Source organism: Anser anser, assembly GCF_964211835.1.
Source record: "Anser anser genome assembly, chromosome: 4".
In the NCBI taxonomy this organism is placed as follows: Eukaryota; Metazoa; Chordata; class Aves; order Anseriformes; family Anatidae; genus Anser; species Anser anser.
The window spans coordinates 69,715,990-69,741,259 of NC_139724.1; the positions used below are offsets into that span (position 1 = coordinate 69,715,990).

The window sequence follows — 25,270 nt, forward strand, 5'->3', positions numbered from 1 at the left end:
TGTTTAGACAAAAGAAATGTGTAGGTCGTCTTAAGTGTTTTAGTCTGCCAGATAGCAATATTGGTCTATAGCTTTGTGAGCTAACTGGGTCTACAGAGATTGTCCATTTCCCTTTATTACTAATATATGACTGGAAAAATGGTCACATTTTGGACTTGGAGGTGCATATGGAACAACTGAAATAAATACTGACTTCTCTAGTTGAGAATATGGAAGTAGGTGAAAGGGGGAGGATATGGTGGTGTGATTGTTCTTGTAAGGTGGTACTTGAATAAGTCTAGTATTTTTTCAGGTTCATATGATGCCTCTTATTTTCAGCCCAAGAATAAAAGCATAATTTATATAGTGTATAAAGATGTTAATGAAATGGAGTGTACATCACCACCACCACAACAAAAGAAAACATATATTCTACACTCATTCTGCCTTTGAAATGGTTATCTAAACTGATACATACATATATATATATATGTGTGTGTATTTTTTCGATTGTATGTTAATTGATACACAAGTCAGATACCAGTGATTTTTTTTAGGTAATTTAATATTTAGTGATAGGAAAAGTATTTGGCCTTTGACGTAATGTTTGTTGGTTGATAGAAATCAAAACATGAGATGTATTGAACGGAGCTTTTTTGTAGGGTGGATGTGGTTCTCTTGTTTAGACTGAAGTTACTCCTTTAAGGGAACTCTTTTAATAGGTGTGTATTATTATTGTTATTATCACCATCTTAATATTTTGCCAGCTGCATGTCACCTGCTAGCCAATGACTTCTAAACCCATGAAAAATAATGGACTCCTAGCCTGTTTAACCGAAAGGTCTCCCTTTTTCCATCCATTTATTTATGCTAAAATATACTTGGTGGTCTTTGAAACAACTGCTGTCGACAACAGTTCTTGACAGAGGATATTTTTATATGCAGCTCCTACTTCAGAAGCATGGTATAAATCAAATTCAGACCTAAAATTCAGTGCTGTGTCTATGTATCATGTTGTAAAGTTATAAAGCATTTAAACATAAGTCTCAAATAACACTTTTTAAATGGGTGCTTATAGTCCAAAACTGCAATACTGAGGACACTTGATAATATTGGAGATGCTTTATGTCTCTGGGAAACTGTTCAGTAAATGCCTCAATGTTTGCTTTTAGGCCTGCCTGATTCTTAACATCATGCAAAAGCCTAGCTCCCTAATCCCCAAGTTGTGTTGGAGGCGGGGGAGAGCCAAGTTCCAGTTTCGCTGAATAGGCTTCCAAGACATCAGCATTGCATAAGTGATATTAATACTTCTAATGAGTTCTTCTTATCTGACAATGTAAGGGTGTGAAACTTCTAGTGTACTCTTTTGTAGAATAATTTTCAGGATCTTGTACCACGGATGGCAAATGTATTTTCAACTCGAAATCAAATTTGTGAATTAAAAAAATGACAAAGTATGTTCACTGTGAGTAACACTTTCCCTCAGAGTAAATGGGGAAGATCCATTTTACTTTATGCGTGTGTTTTGATTTATTTTGGGGCTTTACTGCAAATATATAAATAATTTGGTAGCCTGTATTTGCATGAGTGTTCTTAAATTCAGGCACCAGCAGTCCCAAGTGTTCTGAATGTGAATGCAAAATGCACCCTGAGATATGCAGCTGAAAGTACTCTGTGTTCCCACATTCACTCTCTGGATTTCTGTACTGACAGTAAAAGCTTTCTTAAAATGTGTAACGTCAGTGCCTCTTGTGATTGTGAATGCAATGTCACATGTTTTTCTTTACTTTTAGGGATCTACTTCAGACGTTAACTGAGGATGAACTGCACACACTGGAGCGTAACCTCTGCATCTCTCAAGACGTGGATTTTCCTGTCAGAACAGATCCTGAAGTACCCTCTGTCATTACACCAGGCATAACTGCAACATTGCCAGCAAAGGAGCTCTCGGCAAAAGCTGAGAACACAGAAGCTGAGCTGGCTTGTTCGATGCAGTATGATGAACAGGAGCTGGAACAGCTGAATAGGATGGTACACAGAGTCGGAGATGAAATGTCTTCTCTGCTTTCCCCTCCGAGCATCTGTCAGTCCCCAGCTCACAGATCTAGCCTAAGAAATAGTTCTAGCACAGAAGCTTCACCAACGAGACACCATCTTGACAATTTAACTGATGAAGAGGACAGAGTGTTTTTTATGGATGACCTAGATGGAGCAGGAGAGGCTCTTGCTGGGCTGGATTCAGTAAGTGATACCTTTGCTTGGGTGAATAACCCTTGCCACAGTTCAAAACAGAACCTGCAATACAGAGATGCTCTACTGTATGAGAACGGTCATCAGACAGAGGAAACCTTGCTTTTAAAAGATGCAGAAAGTGATGTAAGCAATAATAACAATATTGAAGACAGCAAACAGATGTCTGGCATCTCAGTTCAGAATTCGTGCAGCTGTTTGGAAGGTCCGGATTCACAGTTATACCTCAATGGTTGGGATGCATATGCTGATGATGCAGAAATGGCAGAAATGATAGCTCACAGGACAGGAGGAATGAAAATATCTGCTACTGTAATATTCAATCCTAAATCTCCCTCTAGCTCAGAATCCCCAGTAACACCCGAAGCAGCTATTAATTGTGTTCCTGGATCTGCTAATCCGTTAGCAAATGAGGAGGAGGATGAATCCCATAAACTCAGTATAGCTGCCACAAACTGTCTAATTAATTCCTGTGTGTGTTGTGGCAGCTGTGAAGACAGCAGGGAGGAGAATGTGGAAGGTTTAAAGACTAAACATTCTGCAGGAGGTGTTGTAAATGCTTCATACACGTTAGTGAAGTCTAAGGAAATGGACCACGTAGATAACTTGGACAATTCAGTCCCTGCACAGGAAACATTAAAACCTGAAACTTCTGCTTTGTTAGCAGAAAGAGACTTTGGCAGAGAAGAGCAAAATCTGCCGATCTCCTCTAAGTGCCTGGCACATTCCTCAGGTTCACAGGTAGGAGCAGAAGATGACTTGCAAGGAGAAGCAGAAAGCATCTCAGATCAGCAGAAGAGGTGGGAGAAGAGAAAACAGCTATGTGAGAAAAAAGTGGAGAGCAATGAAGATGCTAGTAGTGAAAGGGCAGCCAAGGAAGACATAAAATCAAGATCTAGTTCAAGGTAAGAGCAGCTTGACTTTTTGATAGTAAGATTTGCATACAAATAAATTCTTTCCTAGTTCTTTAGTGGTCTGTGTACAATTAGTGTTGATTTTAAAGAAGATGATGTTGAAGGATTTTAGTTTTTGAATATACAGTTTTAATGCAAGTAGTTTTTGTTGGTCTTCACCAGCTTTTTTTTCTTTTTCTGAAAACCGTATCATTGAAATTAAGTACCCCAATCTTACCAGTTTAATGTAACAAAGGGTGCATTGCCAGTAAACATCACCTGAGTGGCCATACTTGTTGTGTTCTGCTGTTTTGCAGAAAAAAAGTGTCTGGCAGATACTAAAAAGTTAACTTCTGCATCAGTACATGGGATTAAATTGTGATTAAACACATTCCAACTCATATCTTAGCTTCATTTAAGAAAATAGGGCTTATCTGATCGTGTTGCCTGTGGGCATGAATGGATTTGTGAATAGGTATGTTGAAGGAACCTAATAAAGTGCAGAAGCAGCTTTTAAACTTTATTAGACCGTTTCAACCAAAGCTGATAGAAGAATAGAGGTCACAGATTAATGTTAAAATCATTTAACTTTATTAATACTTAACAAAATTATTTTGTTAAAATCAGGAACTATATAACATCTGTTAAAGAAAACGCTACACTTCAAATCAACTTTGATTAGACACTGGCGTCCTACTGTAGAACACCAGACTTTTTTTTAACTGCTTTGTATTTTTATATTTATTTTGTTTCACTATTTAGATGATAACTTTTTTTTTTTTAATGGTGAGTAGTATCCTTGGTTTCCGTGAAGGATTAATACCACAAAGCAGAGGGAAGAAGTGAATTAAGTTACTGTTGTCTTCTCTATTTCTGTGATGATTTTCTTCCTTTGTGCCTTACGGTGTCAGTGGTGCAGAGGTTGTGTGTGGCGCAGGGTCTCTCTTGTTATGTGTGTATGGAGTTCAGGGTAGCGCAGTGGGGGTAGCTGGAACCGTGAAGCATTACCGCACGTAGAGGGTGCAGAAATAATCGTAATTGAATTATGAAATATTTCACTACCGGTGGAAATAGAATCGAGAGTTATTTGGGCCACAGTTAATTCCTCTTAGAGGTACAATATAACTTGTCATGCTTAAAACTCAACTTTTGAGAAAATACCTTTATCTTCCTCGTTATTTTGAATATTTGCGATCTTAGGCTGGCAAGTATCATCATATTCAAGGCCTCATAACAGAAATACAGAATCATCTTCAGTTGAAGAAGTAATTCACAAATCCCTTTGACATTTCATGCTTTTACAACACTTCAGATGGAATATTGCTTAAAAGTAATTATTGTAAATTTAATTACAATGGCCAGATAAATTATACATTTATTGCAAAACTCAATTTGTCTAGTAATTTTTTCCTTGGGTAGGGTATTTGTGAGAGCAATTCTGCAAAATATAATAAAATTATATATCAGCTTTTTTTTTTAGCCTTCCACGGTTTGTGTGTGTAACAATAACCTCTTGTCCAAGTCTTCGTCTGGTCCGTGCCATTTGTGACTTTGCAGACCTCAGTCACGCCTTCCCATCCTGGTCTTTCTTTGAGGCTGGAAAAGTCATGGCCTAGCTGATCATTCTTTGTACTGACCTTGTCCTATAACGTTAATCATTCCTACTGTCTTCCTCTAAACCTTCCTTTTAAGGGTTGAGAGAGATCTCAAGGGGATGAGAACTGCACTTAGACAAGGTATGGGCATACCACGGATTTTCACAGTGCCATAGTTGTTTTCTGATGTTTTTCCAGTGATTCCTAATATTTCGCTTTGGACTTCTTGGCCTGTTGCAGAGTGGTGAACTGATTGTTTTTTGACGTCTGCCGAAGACCCAAAATTCTGCTTGTGAGCTCAGAGTTGTTCTGTGTGAAGCTAAAATTGTTCTCCATGTGTTTATCCATGGAATCCTGCCTGCCATTTTATTACCTGTTATCCAGTCTTTAGGATCCTGTGCAGTTCATCTGCCCTTGTTCTCACTATCCTGAATAATTCGGCACAGCAGGCAGCTTTTCAGACCTCATTGTTCTCCCCATTTCTGCAGACCATACCTGAAAACAAAAACCCATGGGTCCTAAATGACCTCCTGCTGTTCTGGGAACTGGTCATTTAACAGCTCCTCCCTGCTTATGGTTGAGAATTTTCACCCGTTTTGGAGAATTAGGCTTCCCCATGATGCGTTATCCGTAATACTTCTAAAAACCTTTGGTGAGGTATTTTGAGAGATTGTTCCTCCTTTATTTGGAAATGTTCTCATACTATATATACTCCTTCAGTATATGCTGCAGGAGATGGAGATCCTGGGGATCTACTGAGGACTTCAGATTAAACAATTTTGTGTGTGTTGCTCTTTAGTTTTCATATACAGTATGTCTATATATAGGCCTGGTTCTTGCCTCTGAATCACTCATCACATTATCGGTAAAAGAGCGGATTCAGTTACAAAACACAACTTTGTGGACCTTTTCTTACTCACGCTGCCTGGGTGGTGACTAATCGCTGCTTTTCAATGGTATTCTTAAATTGGAAGATCATATTAGGCTTCTGTGACTGCTCCCTATTACATGCTTGCGAATGCCAACTTAACCATAGGGGAAACGTTTGAGACATAGATTATTCTCGGAATGATGGACCCATTAGCTAGAACAATAAGCAATCTAATATACATGGAATAGCTGCAGGGTGTACTCATTCATCAAATTGATAAATGTATTTACTTTCTAGTTACTGGAACTCAGAAACTTGGAAAAGAAAATTTTCTTTCCCTTGTCTGAATCAAGCAGCTGTCAAATGTGTGTTATGACATCAACTGCTTCTTCTAGTAAATCCGTCCTTATACTCTGCAATATGACATTATTAGTATCGTTTCAATGATCCTGTCGGGTTTACCGTAATTAATCCTTTAAGTCTCAACTACCTTTATTTCAGGTTTCTCGATCGAGCCTCAATGTTCAGTGGAGTTTAAAGTAAAGATTAAATTCTCTTCTGCGTAAGATCCGTGTGTCAACATCTTTACTAGTCTGGTGTTATGTCACAGTTGACGTTATTTCCTCTTTTTCTGTTATTTACTTGCAAGTATCTCAAAAAAAGCACAAAGGGCACTGAGAGTCTTGGACAGCGGGATTAATGATACACAAATATGAGAAAATCGCTGGCAAAAATGTGGTCAGCATCTGATCTGATGCGGGGACAATGTTAGAAGGAAAGGCTGTGGCAGCAAAACAAACTGTTACAAAGAGGAAGTAATGTAAGAAGAAAACCACACGACAAAGTGGCACTTAGTGTTTTGGGGTAAAAGGGCGTACTTTAACATGAAAGACAAGCTTTAGATCTGTATCTGTTCTTTCATTCTTTTCCTTTTTTTTTTTTCAACTGGAAGCAAGCTTTACATTTTTTTTGAAATGCTCGTTCTACCATAGCATTCTCCCTTGTTTTTCCAAGGGAAGAATATACAAAGATTGACTATTGTGTTTATTTTAGTGTTTTGGAAGTACTTGGCTTTCTGTTTTTTTCCAGAATTGATTTGTCTTATAAAATTTCAAATTCTTGTACATATTTTAGGAAGTTTAGCAGCTTGTTTCCTATTGTCATGCCATCCTAGTGTTTTCGTGTTTTAGGCTTAAATACTCAGTTCTGTTGCATGTTCATTTATCTACGTGCTGACCTGTAACAGTTCCGATGTAAAAAGAAGATTTTGAAATGCAGCTTCTCTTCTTTCCCCTGCAGGTCTATTATATCTAACTTAAACTATGCTTTTTTTCCCCCATTTTCCTTATCTTAATTTATTTGGTGAATATACTCTTAATGAAGCCTTTTACTGTGCACCTGAGACTTGGAGCTGAGGTTGGTGATGATGAGAACTTCCTATCTTCATGTTTTCTGCAAGCTCTAAGTGTGTCTGTTGGCTGTTAGATACTGGCACCATTCACATTTATTTGTGGAGGCTTAAAAAATAGAATATCTTGCCATATGCTTTTGCAGTGTAAGGAGGAGGAATGAGGCATCCTCAGAAGAGCATGTTTTCCTGTTTACTGCTCTGTATTGCAATTCTACAATAAGATGAATAATTTAATCTTCTCCTGCTTGGTATTCAAGGTGTCCCATTTCTGAGTTTTGCACCTCTGTACTCTAAAGGCTGTTACACCATAATATATTTAAAACTTTATTTCCTCAGCATGCATGTTAGAATGACTCTGAAAAAAAAAAAAAAAGACGAACACCTGTTTTTACACAGTTGGTTTCTAATTTTGATTTTTCTGCCTGTGTTTTATCTCTCCTTAGGAATATGTGACATACTCACATTTTCATTAGAACAACATTAAGATACTGTAGTCGTTCCACCATTATAAATGCATGGAAAACAAGTATTTGGATTTTGGGGTTGGCTAGCATTCACTTAGTAATAATAATAAAATCCTTTCTAGCTTGTCTTTTAGTTTATAACATTTGATTCTATAAGTGCTCCTCTATCAAAACTAGATTAATTGATATTGCAATACATATTAAGTTGATTAAATGTATTAAATTCATGTTTTCCCTACAATATTCCTATGTTTTCCCAATAATATTCCCATCACAGGAAGACTTAAGAAGATTGTGCCCGTCTTCACATGACAAAAATGCCTTTTCCATAAAAATGAACGTACAGCTGTGCGTGTTCACAAAACCAAAACTACATCTGCTTAGCCATCTCGTATTGATTAGTCTTTTAACTAGCTATTCAGGAGTAAGAAAATTTCTCATCAGCAAGAAGGAAAGAGTAGTTGATTGGGAAAAAATAGGAGCTTTTCAGTTGCAAAACTTTGCTTAAGCAATCTTTCATCTGGCTTCTGATTGAAATTCCTCTCTTCCCCTTCTGGTGTTCTGTTTCTTTACTATGTAACCTTTTATATATGCAATTGAACAAACTCAGATTTAGTACAAATACCAGTCTCAAATTAAAAATGACAGTGGTTTTGACCTTGTCTATTGAACACCGATTCCGTGAGGTATCTGATAATGTGGTTGGTGTTTTGAAGCCTTAACTTGCAAATAAAAGGTGTCTGTTTTAGAGCAGGTTCCATCTTCCTAGGACATACATCAAATGCAGCAACAGGGAACTGTATTAATTCTCAACATGCATATTCCCAAAATGAATTTATATGTATAGTAGGTATAACAAGATTTAAAAAGGGACTTATTTGAGTGGACTTGGTATCACTGACACATCAGGCTTCACAGTTAGCTCTCGTGTAGCATAAGAAAAACTAAGAAGAGAAGATCTGTGCTAATTAACTGATGTAATGTGGAATGTAATTGGAACTCAAGTAATAAAATGCATGAAGAAACCGTTCCGTAAAACAATGAGAGGTTTAACTGAACTTTTAAGAGTCTGGAGACACATTCCAGCAGCAAAGAGCACACAAAGCAGGATAAAAGTGGCTTTAAATATTTATTTACTGATTTATTTAACTTATCTTTAAATAAGTGGTTCTCTTGTTCAGTCGGCCAGTATTCCATGAAAAGAGGCGGTCACGTCACCCCATGTCACCTTGTTCTGTTGCCTCAAGTCTTTATTTTTATCAGAAGTGCTGAAGTGTTTCATTTTGGTGAGCCTAGATGGTGGTTTGATTCCATGCTGGAATGTCATTTTAAAATTAGCACAGCAGGCATTTTAAGACCTCACAAATGAAACAAATGAAACTTTTACCACTTACACAATTTAAACAGAGTCCAGCGAATCCTGTGAGCATGGAGGCCCTTTCCAACATGGCATGAATTTCAAGTGAGTACAAGATGCCATGAAGTTCATGTTGCACGTGGGCTGGTGTGGAAGAAAGGCTTGGCTGCCCTCTTGGAGCTGCTGCCTGCTGCAGGACGTGTCTGTGTGCACATACGTTCCCTTCTTGTCATTGTGCTACCGAACACATGTGCCTGGCTAGTATTGGCTGGTGACAGCCACCGTGAGCTGGGAAAAGCAGGTCAATTCACCTCAGGATCCACCAGCATCAGGCAGACACTAATGAGAAGAAAACTGTATAAAGAGGTATCGCATACTGAGAGAAGACGTAGTGAGTGAGTATGTCAGGAATCTTTTTGTACGTCTTTTCTTTTTTTTTTTAATACTTAACTGTAACACTGAGAAGGTGTAGAACAGACTTCTCATTATTGGATTTCATTTCGCGGTACTGAATAAACACAGAATTTCTTGCTCTGTAGCATTCTAGTCTGAATATAAACCAGAAATACATACTATAAATAATAAATATTTCTGGTAGAAAAATTCAATCTGTATTGGTACAAACAAGTGAGAAAAATATTTACAGATTTTAATTGTCCAAATGATGCATCCTTTTGTACAACAAACCAACCTCTATTAAGCAGGGTTTGTGTAAAGTATCTGCAAACAGTTTACATTGCCAAATGATTTCTGACCAGCTGGGTTTTTAGTGCTGAAACCACTGGGTGGCTCGGCATGGCCAGGCTTGTACACTGAGTAAAAGATGAAGGAATAGAAAACGAAGGCTCTATGAAGCAGTTTACAATGGCAATCAGCTTTAAGATAAGGCTTAAAAGTAGATAAGATAGTGGAGCTGGAAAGAAAAAAATGCTGGCTGTTATTTCTAGTGACTAGGTAGAGGTGAGGGGATTTAAATGAGAGGAAAAAGGTGTGGAGAAGGGGTGTGAGAGGCGTAGAGGCTTGTATGCTGGTCTGAGAATATCCATGAAGATGAAAACATTTTATCAAAAATCTCAATATTACCTTTAAAGTGTTGTTATGCCATTCAGCTCTGAGGTTACTCATCACATTTACTTACTGTCTAGTTCCAGCCCTTTGTGTTCCAGCTGTCTTCTTCATTTTGCCTTCTGGCTTGGACATCCAATCCAAAATGTTAGCTCAGGAATGAAGGTGATTTTGTGCTTGGGACAATGTTGCTAAATATTATCAGCTCTTAACAGAGAGATGATACTTAGGGTGGTGATGGTTTGTTTTATTTGTTTTAGCTCATAAAAATGCATTGAATTCTTTATACGTAGGAAGAGTGTTAGCCCTTTCGGGTTTGAATAGAGCTGTGAAAAATTCAAATTCCCAGAAAAAACAACAAACAAAAAACAAGCCGCAACTCAGAACCTATGAAATGAAACTGAATTTAGGTTTTTAGTCTCACAATTTTGTTGTGTACTGTTGGTAACAGATATTTTGTCTGGATTTTAAATATATCAGGCAGAGTTTGCCAGAAAGCACTAAAGGACAGCAAACCTTACATCTCTTGGAAGTGTTACTACCCAAATCAGCTGGCAGGATTGTTAGACTGGAAAAAAAATGGAAATGATGGGGAGGTGAGAGAGAATAAAAGAAGAAGCTGAGTATGCTAGTTGTTCTTGTTTACTGGATCTTGCTGTTCAAAGATTACTTTATTCTGAACAATACATTTCGTCTTTGCAAGACAGCTTATCTTGCTCAATCATGCTGTGAAATCGCATATTAATGTGTTTTTTTTTTTTAACATCATTTAGCTGCCATAAAACAGATAGCAAAAATACATTCTAGTAGTGTGGCAGTGTTGTATGATTGGATGGGTAAAGGTTATGAGGTATAAAAGAGTAATCCTTTGTTTAAACGCACCTCTCTCTTCGTAGTGAGCAGAATTAGCGAAGGAAAGTATATAAAATGAATGAAAGTTAAATAGATTTTTGTTCAAGTCTGATAAATTATTTTCCAGTTGCGATGGCTTTCCTTTCTACTAAAGCATAGTACGCTAGGGATTTATTTTCAAATTGACAATCAGAAATGAAGAACATGAAGGTATACATATTCCAAGCGATTAGTGGGAGGTATGCAAACAAATCCTATTATTTCTTAGTGGGATTAGAGTGCATGCCTTCCATACACTGCTTTGAAGAATTCCCCTTAAGCGTTCTTCCAGACTTTTAGCTGCAACAGCAGCTAGAATAGTAAATTTGGTAGAAGAAAAGAATTTAGAACATAGCTGGTCTGAACATGTACCCCACATACTCCCACAATTCAGTTAAGCCTAAGAAATCTGTTGGTTGTTGTGGATGCGTAAGGTAAAAGAATCCTGATCTATACAGTTATATTTCTTTTAACTAAAGATATTTCTTAAGTTTCTCTCTGCATTGGCCAGAGATTTCTATTGACTGAACATTTCAGTTCAGCAGGCTTGAGTGATTCTTCTGCACTGCCTAGAGCTAATACAGCTTTGATACATTTGATTACAGATTTTATCTAGTATAATTTAATTTTCTTCAGCTTGTGCAGTTTCCAGTGGCTGAGCAGTAAATTGTTACTGAAACAAAAATTGGTCTTTCCACAAGAGTTCTGTCATGCTTACGAAACTTTTAACCTTCTAATCCTAGCTTATGTTGATAATATGACATAAGGTCCGAAGTTATGTACTGTTTCAAAGCTTTTCCTTAGTCCAGGGATGACAGGGACAAGTTGTGTATTGTTAACTTAAATTTTTCATGATCTTTTATTTAGTAACTAGTGGATTTCCTCTAATGAAATGTCCATGGTTTGCCATGGGACCGCTACCTTGTGCTCATCCAGTTGGTTTAAAGCTTGAGGGTACATGTATAGCAGTTGTAGGGACTCAGCGAATTAGGGGTGGTTATATTATCCTCATCTCCTTACCGAAGAGCCAGCTTTCTGCTTTTTCTCATAGACTTTTTCCTTCCCATTCTCATTCTGTGGAAACTTAGATCAAATTAGTTGTGGTATTTCAGAAGTTCTTGAAGCTTATTGATGTCTTGCTTGAAACCCACTGTGACTTTATCAACTTCTAATGATGGTATGTCTTCGTTATAACATTAAAACAAACACTCTTCTGTCTGTGCCCTAAGAAAATGGAAGGTCCTTGGTTCTTTCCTGAGTGATTTAACTGCATGCCATAAGTTAAACTGAGGATTTGTATAAGAAGTGTGCCCACCAACTTTGCTAAATCGCCTGACCCTTTGGGAAGCAAACAAAATAGATGTATATCACTTCCTTTCTTATCATTATTGTTTCAAATACGATTGTCAGTTTACTCCGATTTCCGTATAATCAGTGACAACCCATGCTTTGTTTTTTTACCTTTGTTCTCTTCAGCAGTTCATTTTGTTTCCATGTTTTTTCAGTTCTCAGGATGGCTTACGTGATTCCCCCCTCAGCTCCATCTCCAGCAGTGACTATGAGAGTGTTTCTGTCACTACATGTAGTCTCTCCAGCATATACGCTCTGAGGTAATAACATCGCTTCACAGTCAGATTTGACTAATTGTATTGGGTTATGGTTGGTTAAAAATTTTCATTGAATTAACAATCAAGTGACAGCAACACTTCTGAATATTCTTCCTTGCGAACAACAGGTGCTACTTTTTTTCTTGCTTTTTTTTTTTTCCCAGCAGTTGTCTTCAGTGCTGCGATTGAGAGGCAACTGTTTACAGAAAAGTTTCAATGCATGTAGTGCTTAATTATATGGTATGCCAGTGATCTCCCTTTTATTTATCCATATAGCATTTCTTAAGAGTGATTTCAGAATTCAGCTTGAAAATTACTGAATATTTGTCTTAGCTAGGTTTTGCCTTTCTAGAAAGCATGTTTTTTTTCCAATTCATTTTGTGTAGTTAAAATGAGGGCAGCATGCCACTTAACAATAATTTAATTTCCAAAGGTTTTTTTTTTTTTGCCAAAGTTGTTAAGAATACTGGTTTATATTCTCATCATCTGAGCCTGCATGTGAAGGTTTTAACTTAGTCGGTTTGTTTTGTGCAGAGCACCTAGTGTGAGTAACAGAGGAATAAAGGTATGGGGAAAAAAAATCTTACTAAAACAGAAACCTGAGTTCTTTAGCTTTTTTCAAGGCTTGCCCAACATACATGTATGTCACGTGTTGCATATGTTCTATGCAATAATGTTATTACTCTGGTACAGGTAGAAAGATACCATAGTATCAGTCAAGGTAGATTTTCCATTGCTTCTTTCCCTGCCTTTTTCATCCATATATCTCTATCCAGCACTTTTAATTTTAACTCCAGGAATACCAAATTTTGTCTAGGTTGGGGGAAAGAAAGAGGGTAAAAGGCCTTTTCCTATAGTGATAAAGGAAATATTACATAAAAAGTATTTTTTAGGATGTGCCCACAATCAATCTCATTTTTTTTATGATTTCCATATTTTAAAAAGGCAAATAAGGAAAGGAAGATGCAACTAGAACTGGTTTTCATGTTTTAAATTTTGAAATACACTTTTAACTATGCTTCAAACAAAATTCAATTTACCAGCATTCAGTTGCCCTCTGCTAAATACTGTAACGTGGAAGAGACTGTCCCACACAGAGCTGTCTGAATGGACAGCAGAAGTAACCTCTGTTATTCTTTAGACATAACTGAAGCAGAATAAACAAGTTTTCATTAGATGTGCCACCTTTTTTCAAGACCTTAATGTACTGCCTTCATATATCAGTATTTTGCTTGTCACTGTATTTAAATATCTTGATGCCTAGGTAGTTAAATCTGTCTATTCCCTTTTTTTCAATTTTATTTTTCTGAGGCTCGGTTTATAAGGCAATTTTGTGCATGTGTATTTAGGCTTTTGTCCACTGAATTACAGCATTGTATCATCCTTGGGTGTCATCCAGGAATTCAAGTTACCTATTTTTCTGTATCTTATCCATGTAGCTATTGTAGTTGATGGTCCAATAAAATAGTAACTGCCTGCTTGACTATACTGGTATAAATTTCCCCTTTTGAAATACTTACACAGCTTAGTTTGAAAACAGAAAAAAAGCTCAGAAGTCTGTCTACTTCAGAGAAGCATGTTCCTAGATCTGCGTGCATAGAAAAGAAATATTCGGCACATCTACTTGTATTATATTAAGTTACATCATTTGTCTACTGCAACAAGAATGTTCTTTGCAAAGACCATCTCTACAAAATGTTATTTTCTGAAGTAACTAAGTTCTTCCCGATGTCATGTGCATATCCAAAACAATACCTAAAATATTTTTTTCTTTTTCCTCTGAAATGTGCCATTTTACTATGTCTTTAATTCCTTGCTGTTTTCACTTGTAATCTTAACAATTAGAAACTGAAATGTAACACTTTCAATTTTGTCTGAAAATTAATTAGCTAAACACAGAATTCATAAAATGTATTTATTTGGCCTTTCCACTTCCCACATATCATAAACAATTCCTCTGTGCTATTATAATCACTATAGGTTAAAGTAGGTAAGCAATGTTGAGACTGAAAGCCTTGTTGTCAGATTGCGGTGTCTTTTGGAAATAGCTGACCACCTTCAAACAGTTCAGCTCCAGTAACAAAAACAGCTTAGCATATAGTGTTGAATGAACTACTAGAATATTAAACAGCGTAGCTGTAATGGATTTGAAACAATGAAGTATAATATATATGGAATTACATGTATCTATACATTTACTGTTTTCCAAATGAAGAACTAAGGGAGAAAATTCTTACTCCTTGCATCACAGAGCACAGTTAGACCCAGGGGTCATTGCGTGCCTTTTTATTTTCAACTGGGAAGAAAAAGCTGGTGAAGACCTTGGGATCCAATCAGGATCCTGTAAAGAAGGCTCATACAAATCAGCATGTGATTTACTTTCCCATGTGACAGACTTCCCCATCCTCAACCAGTGGTGTATAATTTTTCTGAGCGACATTCATCCCATTTAACTTGAGGCACCAAACTGATACACCTTATTTAAAAGTTTTGTTGCTGAAGGTTCCATGTTTAGTCAATGGAGAAAAAGCAGAATCCTCAGTTAAGTGTGTATTTTCTTGAAATGCATCTGGGCCAGAGATTTTCAGGCTTATATCGGAACTGTGATTGTATGCTTTGATTATGATTGTGCTGATGCAGTAATTTGAAAAAATATTTGCTTGAAGGTTTCTAGAGCACAAATTGAAGTACAAAATCTATATATAGTGTGTGTATATTTATATATACACATACATATATGGGATGAAAGGGGTACAGAGGTTCCCTGAAATGGTTTTGCTAATGAAAGTTCAATTTCATTGATGGCAGATCTTTGTAGAAGGTTCCTTCTTCTAGCCTCAGAGATCTGATGGTGAAGAAGTTAAACTTTCATCCAGTACAGAAGCAGATTTTTTGCAAAATGTTCATTAAGCAGTATCCGGACTTGAGGTGCCCATATCAGTAGTCAACTTTCTCAGTGAAGAGTAAATATATTCCTCGTCTTTCCAAAGGTTTCAGAGAAACTGTGGGTTTTATGCAGACCTGCATGTGTTTGCATAATTTCTGTATTACATCAATGTGAATGTGGACTAATACTGCTGACTTAATTGAAAATGAGATGTTTGTAGCTACAGCAGGGAAGTGGCAATTGGTCTATTGTTTATATTAGCTCCAGGAAACAATGCATCCAGCTTTTCCTTTTTTCACTGGTATCTGTTTCATAAATGTAATTTTTAGAGCAATTTTTAATGTAACTATAGCTTACTGAATTGTAAATAGGCAGCTAATAAAGTACAATGCTGGAAGCTTGTCCATTTCGTTGTCAGAAGCAGTAAAGTCAGTGGCTTTTAAAAATAAACTGTTTGCAGAAATTTGTTTGTAAGCTTTCAACGTGCATTAAAATTAACGGGCAAGATCCTGAGGGAGCCATTAATTTGAGTGGAAACCGAAGAGAAGGCTATTCATATGCTAACTGAATGAGATGACTTGATAAGCTTAAAGCCAAGAATGAACTCAAGTTCTTTGAAAGACTGGAGGTAGAAAATGGCCACAAAAACGTTGTTTTGGGAATGGTGAGGGAAAAAAAAAGTGAGACGGAAGCAAAACAAGGTAGGGACAATTAGTTGATTTCGAGCCTTGTTGGAATTTGAATCTGAAGTGCAATGTGACTGACGCCAAAGCAGCCAGAAATTAGAGCGGGATGTTTACTGGGCTCTTGGTTAGAATATCGCTATCCGCGTGTGTGGGCTGAGCCCAAGCTCTCTGCATGTCCTTGAAGGATATCTCTTACTGTATGGCATATGCTGAGTATGGCCCTGTTAGAACAAACACACACACGTGTGAAACAAAGTGGGGAAGGTTATCGCAGTATATAAACGAGAAGGATGAAGTTTTGATTACTGCTTCAAAACTAGAGGGGGTTTTGCCAGAGCCTGTTTGAAGCTGCCTTGCCTGTCAGCTCCTGTGGATGGATGGTGCCTTACAAACCCAGGTGCTTCACTGGGCTTTTCGTCAGCAGAAGTCAGACCTCGGAGCGGATGTGAGAAGGCAAGGTAACTTAGTTGTTCGGCAGGACTTTTAATTAAACTAGGAGAATTCAGTTCCTTCATCTCATGGTTCAGAGTTATCCATTGCTCTGTCCTATAAAGCTACAGTGCGGATTGCTTGCCCACAAGTTTTAACAGACATCACAACTGCTCCTGGGGATCCAGTAGCTGGTAGTGTGGGGCACAAGAGATGTGCTAGCGATCTATTTCAGTTGATGTGTCACAGTCAACCGACCATCTCTCTCTCCAAATCACCCCTCTTGCAGTTTCATCATCACATTTGTTCAATCTATGCAAAATAACAGATTGATTCAGCATTAATGTTCGGTGCTGTAATTTTTTGGTTTGACCAGCACATTGCTGTAGATTTTTCCTTCCCGCTTTTTCCATAAAACTCCTCTTCATGGAGAAACGGCTTGTAACTAGAAAAAGGCTGGTGATAATCACTGTACACGTACGGTACTGGAGTCACGGAAATGAAGAGCTCATTGGGAAGAGCTGGAGGATTTCTATAGGGGTTTTTATACCTTGAGAAAATTCGGATGACTCCTGAAACAGGTGCCATTCCTTCCTAATGGTTTTAAACCCCAAATTGTCTCTGTATGTTTTAGGCATTGCGAGTCTGTGCTGTTTTGTACAGCTCTGCCACTCAAGCAGTGTGAGGGCAATTAATATGCATATTAATACAATCATAAACAGGCTGCCGTGTGGACTCTTCTTGCTTTGCAGCTAAATCCCTTGCCCCACCAACCAGCTGAGCAGTAGCAGCAAAACAAAACAGTCATTACTGATGAGGTCTGTCAGCTTTTGCTTAGGATTTTAGTCAGCGAGACATATGTGACTGCAGCAGATGTCTCCGGTTTCTCACCGCCAGGATCCTTCTTGATGTGTTCCGTGCCATCTTGTTCTTCGCTCTGCAAGACAAAAATTAAATCTCCAAATAGTGCAGCATTTTTGAAGCTTTTGAAGCTTGAAATGTTCCCTTTTATAGGAAATTCCTCAAGGTATTTCTAGGTAGATTATATGCGTATCTTTGTAGTGAGTAACAAGTAGCTGACGCAGATTTTATTTTCTCGAGGAATAACCCAGGCATCTTGTGTCAACTACTTGTTAACAAGTGCTTTTTACAGCGGGAGGGTGAAAATGCAGTTGAGTTGTTTTGTTTTTTTGGTCTTTCCTATTAAAATGGAAAGCTAATGTTTTAGAGATGTTAAAATGCCCAATATGGTCAAAGTCAATTAAATATAAAATCTGTTACTTTCTGTGTAAATGAAGTGAAATAGGGCAATATTTTAAGCTAACTTGCTTCAGTGGCAGAGGCAAAGAGTCTCTTCTAGCAGAATTGCTAGACACCCCAGAATTTGCCATTGTGTGGCTGTAATCCAGGTGGCATATTTGGCTGGAGACTGACACAAAGCAATCCTAATGGGTTAGTATTTGTGTTTCTACATAGCTTGCTTGTAATTTTCATTTTTAGTAATTTGGCCACATTTAACTTATGTTCATTTTAATGATGTGTAAAATCTGTTGTTGAATATCACTTGGTGTTCCCTGTGCTGCTAACAGAACAAGAATTATTGGCTCTCAGAAATTACGTTTTATTTGACAGATCTTTTTTCTTTTTAAAACCCCCGAACTTAAATAACATGTTTGGGAGTTTTGAGATTATGTGTAATTAACTAAAATCACTATAGTAACTGCAGGTTTGCAGGTTCTTTGGCAATGCCTAAAATCAAGGTATGTTGTAAAACCACAATTTATATTGCAAGAAAAAACGGGATTTCCTCATACAGCAGTATTGAAGTTGAAAAATTAAGAGAGAGCTTTCTTTTCTAATTAAGACTTTAAGGCTCAAACTTGAATTAGCTTTCCTCAGCTTTGACTCCCACGTCTGGATACAGAATTCCTGTGGGATTCTCCTAGACCCTAGGATGCTTTAATGCTTCAGCTGGTAGCTTTATATTATTTTTTGAGGGAACCGATGGAGGTGATATGAAAACCCGGTGCTAATAAGCTTCCCTATCCCTCAGAGTTCCTCGTGCTGGAAGATGTTTCACGGTGCCTCTTCTTCATCTCTGTGTCTGCCACACACAGCAGTTGCAACTCAAGAGAGCATCTACTGGAGCTGGATGCTAAATTAATTCACTTTTTATTAAGCCATACAGTATAGTTGCTTGCATATCACAGGGGACACTGCAGAAGAGCTGTATGAAATGCCTTTCTTTGCCCTTGGAAGTATGTGTATCCAGCATCAGGTATCCAGGTTCAATATATCCTGTGTCAAGTTCTGGGACTGATGCATTTCTATTATCATGTTAGATACCGGAGCTGGTATTACATATCATTTCTACATAAGTGCTTAACCATTTCTGCTTTTCACTTTCAGTTTTTCCATTTCAGGATTATTTTTAAAGTTTAAGTATTTCTGTGCTCTAATCTCATACTGTTTGTTCTTTTGCAATGTGAGTGAACGCTTTAGAGCTTTAAATGCATGTTTGATTATAGGGAAGTGTTAGGAAAAACATCATGGTGGAATTGGGAAAATCCTAGTAGAACCTAAGCAATTCTAACTTCTTACTTTTTCAGTTCTAGTTTTTGTTGAATTTTACAATGTCTTGTCTTGCAGGTCTTATCCCTTCTTGGTTTAAGTTTTTAAGAAAACCAGTAAAAAATGGTACCTTGCAAGTACCTGATACTAAATTTGATAGTAAGAAGGCAGCCCTGTTGATTACTAATGCTCTATTTGTTCATATTCACTTTTATATACATTTTATCCATAATGAACAATTTTATCCATAAAGAACAATGTTCTTTGGGAGAGAGCATTGTCAAAGACAATACCTTCTGGGCTGGCAATGTTGTTCCTTTTAGTCCCCACTTGGAATACAGTATCATTGCATTCTTCTGAAAACCCAGGCTAGGATGGTATTGAGTTTGAATAAGGCAGTTGTCTAGCTAGAGTTTCTTATGGTGGATCTACTTAGCAACATGGTGCTTCAGCAGTTGTGTTTTTTCAGGTGTCCAGCATGGTAGGTACAACAGGAATGCCCTGCAGTTTCAGGAACTGAGGAAGGATTCAGGATATTTCTCCAATGGAGTGGGCAGCTGCAGAAGCTGCCAGCGTATGGAGCAGAGGTTGTCCTTGTTGACTTCAAACTCAGCATGCTGAGGAGGGAATGCTGAGGGATTTTTCGTGGCTGAAGATAACACTTAAGACCCATGGTTCGTCCCACTTGGCAATTTATTTATTTTAGTCTGCCCACTTCAGCTGAAGAAAACAACGCTTGGAAGGGGCTTCTACACATCTTACAGTGATGAAAAGATAATTCCCCTACAGTGGAGTTCAAAAGGCTGACAGCAGATGGGGCTTCTAGCACGTGTCCTAGATATATGGGGCTGGGCATGGATGGTACATGCGGTAAGGCTGTAGTGCAGTCCGCTTCTTCTGGTGGTGTCTGGCTAAGTTGTTGCTGCTAGAGGGGTTTGCATGCAGTTCTATTATTTGTTTCTCGAGACAATAAAGTTTTGAAGCCTTTGGAACATTTTAAGGGCTTTCTTTTATCCTCTTCAGCCTTTTTTTCTTAAAATAGAGAGAAAATACATAAGAGATTGCACACAAAAAGCCTCTTGACTTAATAAAAGAGTAAGGTTAGGAAGTCAAGAAATAAAGTTTTGAATTAAAGCTTTTTTAGTCTGCTTTAAATGTAGCTTCTGGGATCATTTATTAAAATATAGTCCTTTGCTAAATAACCGTATGCTATTACCCAAATAATAAGACAAGTTCTGGATTTGGTTTAAATGACTCTAAAATTGGATGTGTAGCCCACCCCCTTCACTTAAAATAATTGTAAGAAGCCATTAATCTCATTGTAGTTTTCCTCCAAACCATATTAAAACTAGTACTTATTAGAAACAAAAAGGTTTTAACCTGCTGTTTATTGTATCTTTTTGTGAGATAACCAGAAAAGAAATGCCAGAAGCACTGCAAAAGGCAGGATAGGAACTAGTAATTTTTTTCTTACTTACATGGAGTCATGCTTCTCTCATTCAAACCCCTATCATTTCCCTCTTGTCATTCCTCATGTATACAACCTTTGCCTTTCTGCAACCATTGTCTGATCCTTTAGATGGCCTTTGGAGCAGTTCTTTCTGCAGAATGGAGCCCGGAGCTGACTGCAGCCTTGAGGCACTTGTAATAACTTAGGAGAGACCTGACTGACAGCTCGGTGGTGGGGTTTCCAGTTACAGCCCACGCAAGTATCAGTGGGATAAATGCACCGGTTACCAAAGTAGTTTTGGAAACCCTCTTCAGACAATTACAGACTTGCCTGAAAAAAAAAAAAAAAAAGTTTTTTACTTAAAGTATCAAAAAATTCACGTGAGAGAAAAAAGCTTAAATATCGTAGATTGGGTAAGAAGTGTGTGTTGCTGATATTGCTCACAGAGCACAAGAAGGGCGTTGTGCTAAATTATGTATGAATCAAAATGTCATATTTTTGAGGAAATAGCATACAAGTGTTTAAGAACGGTGTATTTAAAACATACATATAGGGAAATTCAAGCACACAGTATAGCTCTGCATTCAGAAAATATTGATAAAGTGTGGCATTTTGAGCAGTGGAGATGACAGATTTGTTTAGGCCAAGTAGTGCAAGTGGATTGGTGTCATTTGAGTCAAAGGAACCGCGCTGTTTTATTCTTTGGGGGCAGTCTCTCATCAATTTGTTTAATGAACTGTAATCGATACTCTGGAATTGACCATTGTCCCTTTGTAGAAGCTTTCAGCATGATTATAGTTGTGATGTCCTTTTATGTAAATAGGGACGTGTGAAATTGTTTGTGTGTGGGGTATATATGAAAACCTTCTGCAAAGTGTTCCTGACTGTAGGAGGAATCCTACCTGAGGGATTTTGCCTCAAAATGCATTACTCTGATTTTGCAAAGTGCCTAAACCTCTGCATCACAACAGGACTATTTAATGCAGGTATTTTGAATTCACTATAAAGTGGATTCACAAGCTTTGAATTTACAGTATAAGAGGAAAGTATTCTCTTCAAGTTTCTCTGCAAGTATATTGCATGCTACTTCTGCCTCTGCTTGTGTAGTTTGATGGAGGTTTCCAGGGCAAGTGACTAGGAGTAGCTGATGGCATGGGTATTTGTGTAACGAATGCAGTAAGGAGAGTCACTGAAATGCGTGTTTAACGCTTTTCAAGTAAACATTTGTAGTGTTGCTCTTAGAATTAGTGTTTTACACTTTCAGTTGCGATGAGTTTGTCTTGCTGGAATTTGATCCCTCTTGATTTGAAGGCATCGCTGACAGTCTTTTGAAATCTGCACCTGAAAATTAGTTGTAACTAAAAGCCTTGCGTGAGATCAGAAACAGAGGATGATTTTACTTTCCTTTTAAAATGGCTGACATAATTGCGCTGTTTGGAGTAGAAAAATACATTGAATATTTTCTCCTTTGCAAGGAGTGACCACCTGGTGCTTTTGATCTGAGGCTTCTTCAACAAAGTTATTTTAAAGGTTTATTATTTTGAGAACAGGATAATACAGTTGATTTCTTTATATTCATAATGTCTTATGCAGTGAGCTTTCAAATTCTTTTTATCTGCCTCTACTGTATATGTAATGGGTACTTAAGATACTCTGAAGGTTTATGTTTGTGAGTAATGGGGAATTTTTTGAGAGACTCGTGTACATTCTGCATTCAATACAGAGCAGATTTTAGGTTTAGTGAACCAAATACTACTAAATTTGAAAGGAAACATCTATGAATAGTTACAGATTTATATTGCCACTGACTATTTTTTGAGCACAAATATAAAATAATAAATTTGGACTAGCTTTGAGTCTTGTTGGTTTTGGTTGCTCAGTTTTAGACTCTGCTGCTTTTAGTGTTTTTGGATGAGTGTCAATGCCCAGCAAATTCAGCACAAGGCCTGCGGTATCACAGATGGTTACCTAAAGCAATCAGCCCCTTCTGGTATAACCTTTAGTTATATAACCTTTTGGTCAGTCATAACCTTTTCTGTTTGTTCCACAGCCCCATTTTCCTTTGAGTGGACTCTACTGCTTAACCTGGCTCATAGGTAAATTTTGGAATTGAGAGCTGTAAAGCAGATTGGTTCCACAGGTGAAAGATGACATTGTGCACCATTGTTGGGTTTTGTTTGCGTGTACGTATTAGACTAAATTTCACAGTCAAGCTTTGAGATCAGGCAGCTGTTCTGAGATACGATTGCAATGTGCTGAAAGAGTCTCGCTGCTCTTCCTACATGATAAATGGAGAGTCATTTTAAAATTGTTACGGAAATGCTAGTCGAGTCAGGTAAAAAGCTAATTTGTTCTGCCTGTTCCTTTAAACATATAAGCAAGTCTACTGTTTGGAATCAGTCCTTTGACATAACATCTTCTTTCTTCATATTCACCTTCAGATGTGTTAACTTTGCAATGTTCTCACTATGAAAAATAAGTACATGATAAGCATTGTTTGTATGATAAAGATTTCACAAGGGGGAATTCCATGCCTACTTTATCTCTTCATAGCCTAATTCCTTGGTTAACACGGGGTTCCCTTCAACCAAGAAGGTGAAAAAAGACATTATGTCTCTAGCTACTCAGAGCTTAAGTATGGTTCTTCATATTCTGCAGTGAAACTCAATTCTGGAGGTATCGGCAGTGTAACATTCCAAATCTGAGTATGGTGTGACGTTAATGAGATGCTTCCTACACACCTGGTATCAGCTGAGAGTCTTTATCCAAATTATGCATGTTAGATAAGCCCAGTAGGAATGGTATTCCTCTTAGAACTATAAAAATAACTTCTCTTAAAGAATAATTTGGACAAAAGGTAAGTCAAATTCTGTAGATCAAAATTCGGGTTTGTTTTCTAAATTATCAATTTAAAAATCAAGAGGATCTTTAACATTTGCATAGATACAATCACTGCGGTTTAGGATACCCAGTTACAAGAAAAGCTGTTTATCTGAATTAATTGTTATGTTTCTGTTCTTCCAGTGTTTCTGACTACCTCTACGATATTTGCTGACTACATCCTTTAAGAGTAAGACGTATTTTCAAATAAAGAACAGATGGTTATTAAGCCCTCTCTAAGAGTAATTTATGTCCAGATCTGACTGGGTCCTGTTGGTAAAAGAGTAATTGTTTCTTTCCAGCTCTGCAGTGATGCTTAGGTCCAGTTTTAAATTATTCTGGAATGCTCACTTTTCTCTTTGCAGTGGCACAGGCAGTGAAAATACCCATTTTTCTGGATCTCTTTTGTATGGATATTGTACTTCGTGTCTGGCTCTCTGTACATATGAAAGTATGTTGTAAATGCGAGTATGTGTATGTGCTGACCTTCATCCCACAGTGCTGCAGCAATTCCTATCTGCTCTGTACTGTAGGGCTTTTTAGGACAAAACCACCAAGTCTTGTGGTGGGACATGACCAGGCTTAATGACACACCACAAAATCTTCCACTGAATAGTCTGGAACAGAAGTCGATGAAACCACAATCCTTGTATATATAGTAGGAGGTGACTTAGAAAGGCAAACATTATTATTGCAATTGGTCAGAACTTGGTCAGAGTTGTGGAATGAGCCTTTCTTCCTGTCTGCAAAATGGGAAAGGACTAAATTTTTATTTTTTTCTTAGAAGGCACTCTTTGCAGTTCTCTGTCCACTTAACACCTTGGAAATATTTCTTCAGCTGTGACTTGAGGGAAGGGAGCCATCCTTATCACCCCGTCTGTGCCCTGCACTTAGGTTTTTGCTTCGTTTGGGACTTGCCAGGACATCATTCTGTTGAGATTTTATATTATACATGGACTGCATTTCTTTCTGTCATGAGCTCTGTGCTTGCCTTGGAGAGCAATTTATATTGCAAATATGTATTCGTAAGATTGATTCTTCTTAAAATGAGAGAAAAGGTAGACCTTATTTGGCCATGTTAAGAGGCAGATAGAAACCCTTTTATTTGGACAAAGTCGCTCATGCTGCTGAGGGAACTGTAAGCATAAAACTAACATCTTTTAACAGAACTTTGCTTTTGTTAATAGCAATAGAGACATGAACAGAAGTGGGTTTCTTGTAAGTATACTCTTTACTCTGTATTTGAAAAAATGAGAAGCCAGCTAAGGTACTTGCACCACACATTTTCCATTGATATTTCAGTCAATAACTAATCTCTAGTATTTATGTATTTTCAGTTCTGTTTTTACTAGGGCTTTTAAAACTGTATGGCATAATAAATCCTTTTCTATGTTTTAAGGATTACCTGTACAGCTCACAGATAGAATTTCAAAACAATATCCTGTAAATTTTTGTTTACGATTATTTTCATATAATTTCTGTAAATGTTACCTATGTGTCTTATCCTGCAATAAGTGTGCATGCTGTCATAAGGGTTGGATCTGCAGCTTGGTGAATACTTCAGCATCTAATAAAAACAGGTTGAACTCAAAATGCATTAAAAATTACATCCTTCCTTGTGTTTGCTATTTATGCAGTCAATAATATACATAGATTATACATATATTTTTTTTTACATAGTAGCTTCCAATCAACACAGTGAATCCTTACATAGTTGCATCCTGTCCTATACTGCCATTTAGGGTTTTTTCATTGGCAAAATGCAATGTAGCATTTTCCTTTAAGTATTTCCTTATTTAAATGCATTTTACTTTACAAGTGATTTAGATAATTCTGGATATTTAAAGAAGCTGGAGTCCTGCCAGAGCTTCCTGCAGGTTGTTCCAGCTTCCTTTCCATAAAGGTGGTAGTGGTTGAAATGGCTAGCAACCATGCATCCCTTTTTAAGAAAAAAAAAGGGTTAAGGCTCTAGTAGACATTTAGA

At 37.4% G+C, this 25,270-nt stretch overlaps 1 protein-coding gene across 5 annotated transcripts in view; it reads left to right on the forward strand.

Annotated features, from left to right (window-relative positions):
* Window positions 1-25,270, forward strand: part of ZFYVE28 (zinc finger FYVE-type containing 28) — a 147,868-nt gene that overhangs the window by 106,287 nt on the left and 16,311 nt on the right. For 3 of the 5 annotated variants that reach the window (XM_083835213.1, XM_083835212.1, XM_083835216.1), the window contains exons 8-9: window positions 1,773-3,134; window positions 12,282-12,386. In XM_083835213.1, the coding sequence (XP_083691339.1) occupies window positions 1,773-3,134; window positions 12,282-12,386 (1,467 nt within the window). The remainder of the gene's footprint in view (window positions 1-1,772; window positions 3,135-12,281; window positions 12,387-25,270) is intronic. The other 2 variants (XM_083835215.1, XM_083835214.1) reach the window with 1 other exon arrangement.